This window comes from Oryctolagus cuniculus, chromosome 1 (genome assembly GCF_964237555.1).
Source record: "Oryctolagus cuniculus chromosome 1, mOryCun1.1, whole genome shotgun sequence".
Classification (NCBI taxonomy): domain Eukaryota; kingdom Metazoa; phylum Chordata; class Mammalia; order Lagomorpha; family Leporidae; genus Oryctolagus; species Oryctolagus cuniculus.
In genome coordinates, this window is record NC_091432.1 from 146,279,741 (window position 1) to 146,293,448 (window position 13,708).

A 13,708-nucleotide genomic window follows, 5' to 3' on the forward strand; every position below is an offset into this window, starting at 1 on the left:
GGAATGCAGTGGAAGATGGCCCAAGTGCTTGGGCTCCTGCCACCCACATGGGAGACCTGGAGGAAGTTCCTAGCTCTTGGCTTTGGCCTGACCTGACTTTGTTGCAGCCATCTGGGGAGTTAACCAGCAGATGGAAAATGTCTTGTCTCCTCCTCTCTAACTCTGCCTTTCAAATAAATAAATAAACAAACAAACAAAATCTTTTAAAAAGCTACATTTGAAGGAGAAATAGATTGAGAGGCGACTTCTCAATAAAGACATTAGAAACAAGAAAGCATAGGAATAGTATCTTCAGAATGCTGGAAGAAAACATTTGTCAACCTAAGTTCTGTATCCAGCAAATACATCCTTTACAATTAAGGTCATATGCAAGGATTTTCAAATAAACAGAAAGAGAACTGTCATTTACAGATATAAATAAAAGAAATCCCTGAAAGGTATTCTTTTATTTTGTATTTTTATTTATTTTTTAATTTATTTGACAGAGTTAGACAGTGAGAGAGAGAGACAGAGAGAAAGGTCCTCCCTCCGTTGGTTCAAATGGCTGCCACTGCCAGAGCTATGCAGATCTGAAGCCAGGAGCCAGGTGCCTCCTCCTGGTCTCCCATGTGGGTGCAGGGGCCCAAGCACCTGGGCCATCCTCCACTGCCCTTCCGGGCCACAGCAGAGAGCTGAACTGGAAGAGGAGCAACTGGGACTAGAACCCGGCGCCCATATGGGATGCTGGCGCCGCAGGCGGAGGATTAACCAAGTGAGCCACTGGGTGGGTCCCCTGAAAGGTATTCTTTAACATACAAGATCGGTGATACAGAAAGCAGTGAGAAGAAACAAAAAGGATGCATAGGTAGATCTAAGTAAGAAGTCCTCAAATGGGAGCAGGTTACATTTGGCAATGTATGTAAACATTTTTGGTTGTCAGAGTGGGAAAAGGTGTTAATGGCATATACTACGTAGAAGCAATTATTTACTTTGCATCTTATTTGAAACGCAAAGAGATGGGGGAAGGAGAGGGGAAAAGGGAGGGAGAAAGGGAGAGGGAGATCCTCCATCTGGTGTTTCACTCCCCAAATGCCCACAATCTCAGGGCCCCAGAACTCAGTACTGGTCTCCCATGTGAGTGGCAGGGACCCAAGCACTAGGGGCAACACCTGCTGCCTCTCAGGACGGGCATTAGCAGGAGGCTGACTGGCAGTCAAAGAGCCAGGCCTCGAACGAACGAGGCACTCTGACACAAGATGTGAGCAGCCTACACTGTGTCTTAACTGCTGGGTTGAAAGCCCATTCCTGGCCCCTATATCAGAGTTTGGTAACTCAACAATGTATGTTGGGGCCGGCGCTGTGGTGTAGTAGGCGAAGCCTCTGTCGTGGCGCCGAAATCCCATATGGCTGCTGGTTCAAGTCCCAGCTGCTCCACTTCAGATCCAGCTCTCTGCTATGGCCTGGGAAAGCAGTAGAAGATGGCCCAAGTGCTTGGGCTCCTGCCACCCACATGGGAGACCTGGAGGAAGTTCCTAGCTCCTGGCTTTGGCCTGACCCAGCTCTGTTGCAGCCATCTGGGGAGTCAAACACCAGATGGAAGACCTCTCTCTCTGTCTCTCCCTCTCACTGTCTGTAACTACCTGTTAAATAAATAAATAAAATCTTAAAAAAAAAAAAGAATGTATGTAGTAATTTTATAAAGAACAGAACAGTAAAAAAGTATATCATTACTAATGAAATAAAAACCTAGCCATTCATTAAAAAGAAAGCAATAGAAAAAAGGAACACAGAAGAGATACAAGAAAGTCAATTGTCAAAAATATATTTATACTTGAACACAACAAGCATTACATTAAGTATAAGAACATTAAATTTTCCAGTTAAAAGACAAAGTTTATCAGACTGCATTTAAAAACCCCCACTAATTGAAAGTATATAAAAATACAAGGATATGGAAAGGCTGAAACTAAAATGATGCAAACAATGTATTAAACAAATATTAACTAAAACAAGCAACTACATCCTGTGTTTTAGATGAAGTGCTATACGAACATTGTTAGGCCAACCTATTTACTTACTGCTCACGGTTACTCCGTGGCTACCACAGCACAGCTGAGTAGTTGTGACAGAGATCATCCACCAGCAAAACCCCAGATTTACTCTCTGGCCTCTGATAACAAAGTTCGACTACTCTTGTACCAAACTATTAAGTATGGTTAGGGCAATTTATCTTTTCTGCTTGGTATATTTTGGCATTATCTTGAGTTTTAAAAAATAGGTATTATTTTATAAATTAAAACACAGTTTAAGAAGCACTAATAAAAAAGATTAAGAACTCAGAAAATGGAAATCTGAGTAAGCATTGTTTTTAATCTTTAAAACTCATGGGCCCTGATATGGACAATAAACTGTGGCTCAGTCCAAGGGGAAAACTTCTGCCAGAACTTTGAGAGTCTGGAATGTGTGGTCTGAGTAGATAATGGAATTCCCCACTTTGGGAAACTGGACAGAGTCACCTTTAAAAAGATTTTGAAAAAATATTTATTTCAAACATGGAGTTACAAGGAGGAGAGGCAGAGGCAGAGAGAGAAGTCTTCCATCTGCTGGTTCACTCTGCAAATGGTCACAAGGGCCAGGAGTGACATCCAGGTCTCCCATGTGGGTTTAAGGGCCCAAGAACTGAAACTGCTATGCAAATGCAACAGCACCGGCCCCCAGAGTCCCCTTATAATAGCAGGAATAGCAGCAGTACCTGAGAGCAGCAGGAACACAAACCTGCTGGCATGTATGAAAAGACGTGGCTCTGGGGCTGGTGCTGTGGTGCAGTAGGCTAAGCCACTGCCTGAGGAGCTGGCATCCCATTTGGGCACTGGTTGATGTCCCGGCTGCTCCTCTTCTGATCCAGCTCTCTGCTATGGCCTGAGAAAGCAGTGGAAGATGGCCAAGTTCTTGGGCCCCTTCTCCCATATGGGAGACCTGGAAGAAGCTCCTGGCTCCTAGGCTCCGGCCATTGTGGCCATCTGAGTGAACCAGCAGATGGAAGATCTGTCTGTAACTTCCTCTCTCTGTCTGTAACTTTCTCTCTCATATAAATAAAAAAAAAATCTTAAAAAAATAAAAGGACTTTGTTCTGACTGTATAAACACCAGTTCTGGAGTTATTTTTATTTTTTGTACATCCAGTGGGCTGTATCATCTGCATAAACCATCTGTCCTTGAGAATTCAAATACTCAGAATGGAATTTTTTGTTTCTTCCTGATACAGTTGTGTATGAGACATGGAAAAAAACATGAAAAGAAAGTCTTGGAATTAGGAGAAGATCTTGGAAAACAAATTACTATATGTAAATGATGGTTATTTTTCACTATTCCTTTTGATAAGTAACCTCTAAAAGAGTCATCTAATTACAATTATATTTTACCCACAAGCAACATGCGTCTTGATTACAAACCTTCAGTATCTCTTTATTTGTCTAAATCAGGGTTCCTTATCTTAGCACTAGAGATATTCTGGGAGATCTCTGGCCTCTAAATGCTGGATGCCTGTAGGACCCCTCCAAACTGTGTCTTATTAAACAGGTCTCTAGATATTGTCAAATGTCCCCTGGGGGCCAAAATCATCCCCACTGAGAAGCACTGCTCAAACTCTTAGCTGGCAAACTTTTGCTGTAAACTCTTGTATTTTGCAGAACACACTGTCAGTCTTTGTAGCAGCTACTAAACTCTGCCACCATAGTGCAAAACCACAAAATACATGAACACATAGGTGAGGCTGTGTTCCAATAAAATGTTATGGATACTGAAATTTAATTTTAATGCCATGAAATAAGTTTTTTTTAAAATCATTTAAAATGTTAAAAACATTTCAGACTGTAGGTTGTACAAAAACAAATGGTAGGACCACTAAGACCTCTAGTTGACAATTTCCTGACCTCAGCTCTAAAAGTTCATCAACCCACATATTTTAGGTTCTCCATCACCTGACTTTGCCTTTGCTGATCAAAGTAAAGAGTGTACAATGTCATTAAGTGCCTCAGACCAGTTCAGACTGTGAATTTTGCTCTTTACATGATTTGGAGTGTGATTCTAAACACCTGTCCTCTTACTCAGACTATGAAATGGTAGCCTTATCCAATACAGTGAAGACAACTACAAATTAAAGGGAACATATTTAAAGTATCCTTGTAAAACCATGACCACAATTAAGGAGACAAACATACCCAACATGCCCCAAGGTTCCCTAAACTCTATTGGTATTCTCCTCCACCTGTCCCACAGTCAAACCCTTGGACCTGTCTTGAAGAAACCACTGATGTGCTTTCACTACTGAGCAGTCTGCATTTTCTGTTAATTTTATATAAATGGAACCATATACATCTCCTTTTGCTTATTTTCTTATGCACAATCATTTTTGAGATCCACTCAGTAGCATTTCACTATGTAGCTATATTATCATCTGTTTATCCAGGAACACACTGACAGACATTTGAACTGTTTCGACTTCTTGGCTAGTATAAAACTTATGAACATTTATATACATGACTTTTTATGGGCGTGCAAGTGTGCTTTCATTTCACTTAGGTCAATATCCTGGGTAAATGATAGGTGCATATCTAACTTACTTGAAAAAACTCCAAACTGTTTCCAAAGTTGTTGTAGCCCTTTACATTCTTGAGGGTACTGTATGAGAGTCCTACTTCTACATTCTTGCCAAGCTTTGGTTCTATTTACTTTTAGCCATTCTAATAAGTATGCGGTGGTATCTCATGGAGGTTTCCATTTGCATTTTCCTAATGATGAATGATGTTGAGCCTATCTTTTCATGTGCTATTTGCCATGTGTATATTCTTTGGTGAAATGTGTTTTAAAATTTTTGGTTGTTTTAAAAACTAGGTTATGGAATGGGTCTGGTGATTAAGATGCCAGTTGCGATGCCCATATCCCATATAGGAGTGCCTCGGTTTCTAAGTCCCAACTCTACTCTCAATGGCAGCTTCTCACTAACGCATACGCTGGGAAGTAGCAGGCACTGGCAAGTAAATGGGTTCCTGCCACTCAGCTGGGAGACCTGGATTGAGATCCCAGCTCCCAGCTTGGCCCAACCTCTGCCACTGCAGGGATCTGAGGAGTGAACCGGTGGATGGCAGCTTTCTCTGCCTCTCAAATAAAATAAAAACTAAAACTGGGTTAGTTTTCTTCTTATGACAGATTTATTTATTTATAATTTAAATATTGGTTTGAAAGAAGAGTTACAGAGAGGCAGAGACAAGAGAGAGAGAGAGAGAGAGAGAGAGCCAGGAGCCAGAAGCCTCTTCCAGGTCTCCCACATGGGTGCAGGCGCCCGAGAATTGGGCCATCCTCCACTGCTTTCCCAGGCCACAGCAGAGAGCTGGATGGGAAGTGGAGCAGCCGGGACTCTAACCAGCGCCCATATGGGATGCTGGCACCGCAGGTGGGAGCTTCACCTGCTACACTACAGTGTCAGCTCCTCTTTTGATAGATTTATAAGACTTATTTGATACAAATGTTTGAATATATATTTTGCAAATATTATCCAGTATGTGGCCTGCCTTATCAGTTTCTTAATAGTATCTTTTGAAAAGAAAATATTTCAATTTTGATGAAGATAATTTACTTTTAAAAATATTTCAAGGGCTGGTGCTGTGGCATAGCAGGTAAAACCACTGCCGGCAGTGCTGGCATCCCATATGGGCGCCAGTTCGAGTTCCGGCTGCTCCACTTCTGATCCAGCTCTCTGCTATATCCTGGGAAAGCTGTAGAAGATGGCCCAGGTCCTTGGGCCCCTGCACCTGTGTGGGAGACCCGGAAAAAGCTCCTGGCCTTGGATTGGCGCAGCTCCAGCTGTTATGGCAATCTGGGGAGTGAACAAGCAGATGGAAGACCTCTCTCTCTACTTCTCCTTCTCTCTCTGTGATTCTGCCTTTCAAATAAATAAATAAATAAATCTGTTTAAAAATTTTTTATTTGAAAGGCAGAATTACAGAGAGGCAGAGGCAGAGGCAGAGAGATGGAGGCGGAGACGGAGACAGAGAGAGGTCTTCCATCTGCTGGTTCACTCCCAAAATGGCTGCGACGGCTGGAGCTACACTGATCCGAAGCCAGGAGCCAGGAGCTTCTTCCAGGTCTCCGACATGGGTGCAGGGGCCCAAGGACTTGGGTCATCTTTTACTGCTTTCCCAGGCCATAGCAGAGAGCTGGATAGGAAGTGGAGCAGCTGGGACCTGAACCGCCGCCCATATGGGATGCTGGCACTGCAGTGGCTTTACCCACTACACCACAGCACTGGCCCCAATAAATAAGTCTTTTTAAAAAAATTTCATGCTTTTCATTGCTCTATTGAAGAAAATTTTGCCAATCTCAAGATCACCAACATTTTTCCTATTTTTTTCTATAATTTTTAATGGATTTTGCTCCTACATTTACCTATAACTTATTATTGTAGCACATTTTTGTTTTGTGTGGCTATGTAATTATTCCTATACTATTGTTTGAAAAGAGTATCCTTCCTCCATTAAATTGTCCTAGTACCTTTGATTAAAACCAGTTGACTGTATGTCCTCAGTGCATTCATGGGCATTCTATTCTGTCCCATTGATGTTTATCTTAACATCAATACCAAATATTACTTACTTTTTGAATTTAAGCTAAGTATTAAAATCAGGTAGTGTGGGGCTGGCACTGTGGTACGGTGGGTTAAGTTGCTGCATGAGACACTGACAGCTGGCACATGAGTGCTGGTTTGAGGAATGGCTGCTTTACTTCTGATCCAGCTCCTTCTAACGCATCTGAGAAGGCAGCGTAAGATGGCCCAAATGCTTGGGTCTCTGCATCCATGTGGGAAATCTGGATGAGGTCCAGAGGCCCCTGGCTTTGGCCTGGCCCAGCCCTAGCTGCTACAGCCAGGAGCTTCTTCTGGGTCCCCCACATGGGTCCAGGGTTCCAAAGCCTTGAGCCATCTTCTGCTGCTTTCCCAGGCACAGTAGCAGGGAGCTGGATTGGAAGTGGAGCACCTGTGACTCGAACTGGCACCCATATGGGATGCCAGCATCGCAGGTGGTGGCTTAACATCCCCTAGGCCACAATGCCAGACCCTACTTTTGAGTTTCTTAAGGTAGAAGCTTTGAGGTGATTAACAGGTATTTGGTGCTATAATTTTATTTCTAAGCCATGTTTTACCTGCATCCTACAAATTTTATGAATTATGTTTACATTATTATTCAAAATATTTTCTGAATGTCCCTTTTGAATCTTTTCTTTGATGCCAAGTGTTTAGTTTACAAATATTTGAAGATTGTGTAGTATCTTTCTGGTACTTATTACGTGCTTAATTTCACTGTGGTTACAGAACATACTGTATGTTTTGAATCTCTAAAAAAATCACTGGAATTTGTTTTTTGACCTAGAATATGTACTGTTCTGGTAAATGTACCATGTGTACTTGAAAAGAATGTGTTCAGTAGCTCCTTTTATAAGGGGAAAATATGTTCCAAGACTACCAGCGGATACCTGAAACTGTAGATAGTACTGAACTCTATATTACTCTGTTTTTTTTCTTACACATACATACTTATGAAAAAGTTTAACTTATAAATTAAACACAATAAGAGATTAATAACAATAACTAATAAAAAAGTATAAAAATTATAACAATATACTGAAATAAAAGTTAAGTGAATGTGGTCTCTCTCTAAACAACTTATTCTGCACTGTCCTTGACGATGTGGGGTGATATAATGGCAACATGAGATGCAATGGGGACTATGACATGGACACTGTGATACAGAATACAGGTTACTTGAACACAAACACTGTGATACCAGTGTGCTCATGTGATAACCCATTCCGCTAACAGGTGATTAAGTGGCAGGCAGTGGACACAGCAGGCACACAGTGGACAGAGGCATGATTCACGTTCCAGGCAGGATGCAGCAGACAGCATGAGATTTCACTATGCTGCTCAGAATGGTGTACAGGTTAAAACTCACCAATGTCTATTCCTGGAATTTCCCATTTAATATTTTCAGACTACAGCTGACCACATGGTAAATGAAACCGTACACACTTCATTGAGGGGGGGCTGTTATATTTTTCTGCTGTTGAGTAGATTGTTCTATAAACGTGAATTAGGATAAGTTGATGGTGTTTTTAAAATCTTCTAAATCCTTACTATCAACATTTGCCTAAGAATGGTACATTTGTTACACTTGACGAACCTAATTTGATACATCATTATCAAAGTCCATAGTATATAAATGATATGACCCACCTTTATATTATAGTATTGAATAGTTTCACTGTCCTAAAAATTCTGTGTTCCACTTACCCCTTCTCCCATCCCCTCTCCCTCGGCAATCATTCATCTTTTTACTATCTATAACTCTACCTTTTCCAGAATGCCCCTAGCACTGGAATTATATAGTATGTCGACATTTTAGATTGGCTTCTTATATGCATTTAAGTTTAATAAGTACTTAGTAGCCCTAAATTTCTTCCATGTCTTTTCATGACTTAAAAAAGCTCATTTCTTTTGTCACTGAATAATATTCCACGTTGTCTATTCACCTGTTAAAGGTTTATCTCAGTGTCTTTATTCACCTAAGCCGGTTTGTCTATTCACCTATTCAGGTTTAGCTCAGTTGCTTCTAAGATTTGGCAACTATGAGTAAAGCTGCTAGAAGCATCCACGAGCAGACTGTGCATATGGATTCTCAATTCACTTGGGCAGATTCCAAGAAGCACGACTGCTGGGTTATAGGCAGGAGTATGTTTAATTTTTAGGGACTGTCAACCTTTCTTCCAAAGTGGTTGTACCTTTTGCATTCCTATCAGTCATCAATGAGAGCACCTATTGTTCCACATTCTTGCAGCCCTGGGTGGTGTTGGTATCTTAGATTTAGTTATGCTAGTGGCTGTGCAGTGGTTTCTCATTTTAGTTTGCAATCAATTTACTCTTTTAAAAATTCTGGATACATGTGGATTTGTCTATTTCTTTTTGCAGTTTTTGAAATTTTTTTGGAAAAATTTCACTGTTTTCCTGTAATGTCTAATGTGCTATTCATTCTTCTGTGTTTTCTTCTCTCTCATACTGTAGTCTTCATCTTTAAAAGTGTGACTTGGATTTGAAAAAATAGCTCCACATTTCTATTTCAACAGGGTTAGTATTTCCTATACTTTCTTCAGCATATGGAATACAGTTCTAATAACCTTTGATGGCCTATTTAATCTTTACCTCAGCAGTGTCATTTCTGGACTGGCTTCAATGGGTTCACTGTTCTCATAATTTGGGGTCCATTTGCTTCTTTGTGTGCCTGGTGAGTTTACACTTAGCTGCTCGGGCACACAGTTAATTACCGGGAGTCCCGTCTGATTCTTTCAGAAAGACGTGCTTTTAAGGTCTGTTAGATGGAGTCCGGGCAGCCATCAGCCTAGGACTTACCATCTCCTGTACTGAGCGAAGGCCCTTCCGAGCACTCTGCCAGAGGCTGGTGGACTGTACGGGCTTCCACTCTGGATGCTGGTTCACAAACTCATTTTCAAGCTCCAGGGTTTTTGCCCTTTGCCCTTTAGGTCTTGAGTATTTGATTACACACATGCTACTAGCAAAGTCAAAGATGGGAGATCTCTGGGAGGCTTCCCTGGGCAGCTCTCATTTCTGTTTTCTGCCTTGCAGACCCTGTTCTCTTTGGTGAACAGGTCCATGTCAGCAGCTCAGAGAGACTGCCTACGTCCCTCTCCCTAAACTGTGGCCTGGATAGCCACTCTGGACAGTGAGTGGATCACAGAGTTTACTTTCATTTGCCTCCTCTCTACAGGACCAACAAACCGAATAGCTCTGGGTTTAAATGTCTGGAAGCATTTCATCTATTTCGTCTGACTTTTCAGCTGTTTCAGGTGGGAGGGCATATGCTGGAGGTAAAGTCAGATTTGTTTTGTCACCCTGCTGGTGTAATGACTGACGGGTTCTCGGGGAGCTGACGATGAACTAACTTCACAGCCTCACAAGTCCTACTCTATCAACCTACTCCGGTTATTGGCTGGCCAGCTGGCAGGAAAGTTGTTACAGCAACACAAACAGTGCTCATATTCTTGGCCTCCAGGTACAATATGGCAGGATGTAAAAAAATAGCATTTGCTACAATCATTAAAGGTTTCTATTCAGAGAAGGCTACAACATGTTTTTGGCTTGATTTAATAGTGACCACAGGGGTCTGGTGCTGTGGCATAGCAGGTAAAGCTGCTGTCTGCAGCATCAGCATCCCATATGGGCACCAGTTCAAGTCCTGGCTGCTCTGATCCAGATCTCTGCTATGGCCTGGGAAAGCAGTAGAAGATGGACTAAGCTGTTCAGATGCTGCACCCACATGGGAGATTTGGAAGAAGCTCCTGGCTCTCGGCCCCAGACTGTCCCAGCTCTGGCTATTTGAGGAGTGAACCAGCAGATGGAAGAATGTCTTTCTCTCTGCCTCTGTAACTCTGCCTTTCAAATGCATAAATAAATCTTAAAAAAAAAAAAAAGCGACTACAGGCATGTCCTGAATTTTTGGGTGGCAGATGCTCGCTTGAGGAAGAATGCACTCCCCCTAGTAGTTGGTCTCTCTATCTAGATGCCCTTGGAACCTCCTATGCTTGCTTTTAGGTTGTGATGCAGGCCTCTAGGACAGGAACATCAGAGTCTCAGCTGATTACTACTGTTTGGTCAAGTAACCAGACAGAAAGGTTGGGCCAACTGCTTAGAGGCATTTCACTTACTTTTTAAGGTCTCAACAAAAGAGCTGGTTGCCAGCGTTGGGCATCTATTATCTGAGGGGATTAACCCCTCAGGGAGGTATTACCCCTCAAAGTCTCTGCTTTGCAGGTCAGGTTTTAATCTGTATGTAACATAACCTTGAACATTTGAGTGACTATTTCTGAAACATAGCAGATTTGTTTTGGTTGACAGAGGTGACCAAGGCAGGCCTTTTAAGAACTAGGGTAGATTTCATCACTGAGTGAGGTTGCTACTTGACTATAAACCACCAGATTTCTTAAATTCTCATTAAAGGATGTTAGCAGCAAGGTTTTTGTGATCCCTGGAGTTTCCATTTCTCCTCTGTGCCCAGCTTGTGTGGAGGGGCTTTCCATCTGAGAGCTCTCCCTGACAGTGAGGGGCCATGAGGGGTGGGGGTCACCAGTGATGTGGCCTCTGAACAGTTGCAGACGCTGGGCCAGTCCTGAGACTGCCTGTGCATTTTTGCCTGCCCTGTCCCTGCTCCCTGGCTGACTGCACCGGCCTGCTGGACCACATGGCTGCTGCATTAACAGTGCCAAAATACTTGAATCCATTCTTCAGCTTCACCAGTACCCTGTCCTGTCCTCAAGATCAGCTAAGAGTTACTCATTCCCTTACCTCCTTATCATTTATGCTAGTTTACTGTTCCTTTGACAGGGTATAATCATGTCCTCCCTCCCAGCAAAGAAAATCAGAAAGTCAGAGAATAAGAGAAAACAGAGAGGGGCTGGAAGAATGATTTGTGGATGACGTTGGTCACAGGGCAGCACTGTGGCATGGCAGGTGGAGAGAAAATTCCCAAATAATAGTGGAAAACCTACAGCACGGGGAGGCCCAGAGGAGGGACAGCCAACTAGGGCCTGGGAGCCACGTCTGCCCACTGCCTTGTTTTATAACAAGCATTTTACTGGCACTTGGCCGTAGTTACTCGCTCACACATCATCTATGACTGCTTTAGTGCTGCAACGACGGAGCTGGGTAGTTACAACTGAGAACGTACAGCCCATAAATCATGAATTATTTACTATCTGGCACTTTATAGAAAAAGTTTGCTATGCCAAGTCTACAGGCAAGATGTGAAAGGTTCTTTGGTTCTGACAGAAAAATTCTAAATTCTAATTTGTCAGTAAAATTATAGCATATTGTCTATATAACATGAGTTTTCTTAAAGACATCCTCATAGACATACAATTACAAGCCTTTCATAGGTAAAGATTCAGTCACTATTAACTTGGAAATTTTATTTCATTCTAGAAATTGGCTGGTGGAAAAATCAAACATGAAGTCTGCAGTTTTGTTCTGCATTGTTCTACTGATCATTTTTCAAACTGACTTTGGACAAAATGAAGAGACTCCGAGGAGGCAAGGGAGGAAGATGCGTTACAGGAGACTGAGGAAAAGCTCCTCCCCCAGCCGCAGATCAGACAGAAAGCATGGAGTGCAGCAGATGACAGCTACATCAGCACCAAGGTTTCCCATTGTTAACTTTGATGACAGCACAGAGGACAAGTTTGAATCCTTTTCAAGTTTTCCTGGAGTAGAATCAAGTTATAATGTGTTACCAGGTAAGAGAACAGCATTGGGGGGGAAGACAAGAATCTTCGTGAAAATATTTTCCAAAGAAAAACGCAAGTTATATTACCTTATGTTCAATCTACAAAGATAAATTTTTATAATTAACAAAATCAACTGAGGAACATACTTTCAATACAAACTTACTGGAAAAGGAAAAAATAATTAATTATGATTATAAATTTATAGTTCCATTTTGGTCTATTTCTTTTCAGTATATTTACTATGTGTGTATTTAATTAGTTGTTAGGATAACATGAACAATATAAGCATAAATTCATAAACTGCCTTTTCATTGTAGTTCTTCTATATTATAGAAACAAATTATTTCAGATGATTCTATAAACACAAGTCTACTAAACATTTTTAACCAAAATTTTTTTCAACCACAAGTTAAAGCCACTGAATCTATATAGACTAAACTACTGATTTTTTAAAGGCAGAAAAAAACTGGAAGTACTGCCAAAGATTTCAACAGGCATTTTCAAAACCTAGTATTTAATGGTCCACATTTTCCCCAGTTTGAAAGAAAAAAATTATATTTTAGATACGTTATCATTAAATACAACCTTCACAAGACAGAAGAAAATATCACTATATAATTTTCTGGGGCCAATACTTCATACATCATCTCAGTAATGCCAAATGCTTCTGAGTTATTATTTCCATGAATAACATACAATTATCATGCAAATAAGCAACTCAGGCCACATTGTCGACACGAGTGGAAAAAGAAAGGCAGAGAAATCAACGGAAAAGATCACTGTAACAAACATATACCCATAGCTCTTAAAGAATGAGGTCAATTTCCTTAGTTAACTGGAAGATACACGATGATAGAAAATAAAAAGGTAAAAAAAAATAGTATATGCATAATGTGATTTCACATTTGTTTAAAAGGTTTTAAATATGTGATACAGGGAAGTATGCATTAAAAAGTACAGAAGATGTATACTAAATATTTGTAATTTGCCCAAAAGTATTTTCTAGTGGTCTTAAAGTACTTCTTATCTTATTGTATTACTATACACAAAATTGACCATTTTAACCACTTTACAGAATATAATGCAATGGCATTTAGTATATTCACTATATTGTGCCAACATCATCCCTCTCTAGTCCTGAACATACCCACCATTCCAAAAAGAAACTCTGCACATAATGTTCTCATTCCTCCTTATCCTCAGCTCCTGGCAACTTCTTATCTACCCCCTGTTTCTATCTATGAATTTGCCTCTTCTGGAGATTTCATATAAATGGAATCACATACATATGGCCTGGTGTAAATGGCATCTCTCAGTGAGTACAATGTTTTCAAGATTCATTCATGTTTAGCCCACATCAGAATTCCCTTGCTCTTCACGGCTGA

General features: G+C 41.1%; 2 protein-coding genes across 7 annotated transcripts in view; one reads left to right on the forward strand and one right to left on the reverse strand.

Annotated features, from left to right (window-relative positions):
• CENPP (centromere protein P) overlaps positions 1 to 13,708 on the reverse strand; it is a 252,206-nt gene that overhangs the window by 61,750 nt on the left and 176,748 nt on the right. The window lies entirely within an intron of this gene.
• Positions 1 to 13,708, forward strand: part of ECM2 (extracellular matrix protein 2) — a 46,223-nt gene that overhangs the window by 8,197 nt on the left and 24,318 nt on the right. For all 4 annotated transcript variants that reach the window (XM_070050223.1, XM_051859164.2, XM_002708225.5 and 1 more), the window contains one exon: positions 12,022 to 12,332. In XM_070050223.1, the coding sequence (XP_069906324.1) occupies positions 12,047 to 12,332 (286 nt within the window). In that variant the 5' untranslated portion in view covers positions 12,022 to 12,046. The remainder of the gene's footprint in view (positions 1 to 12,021; positions 12,333 to 13,708) is intronic.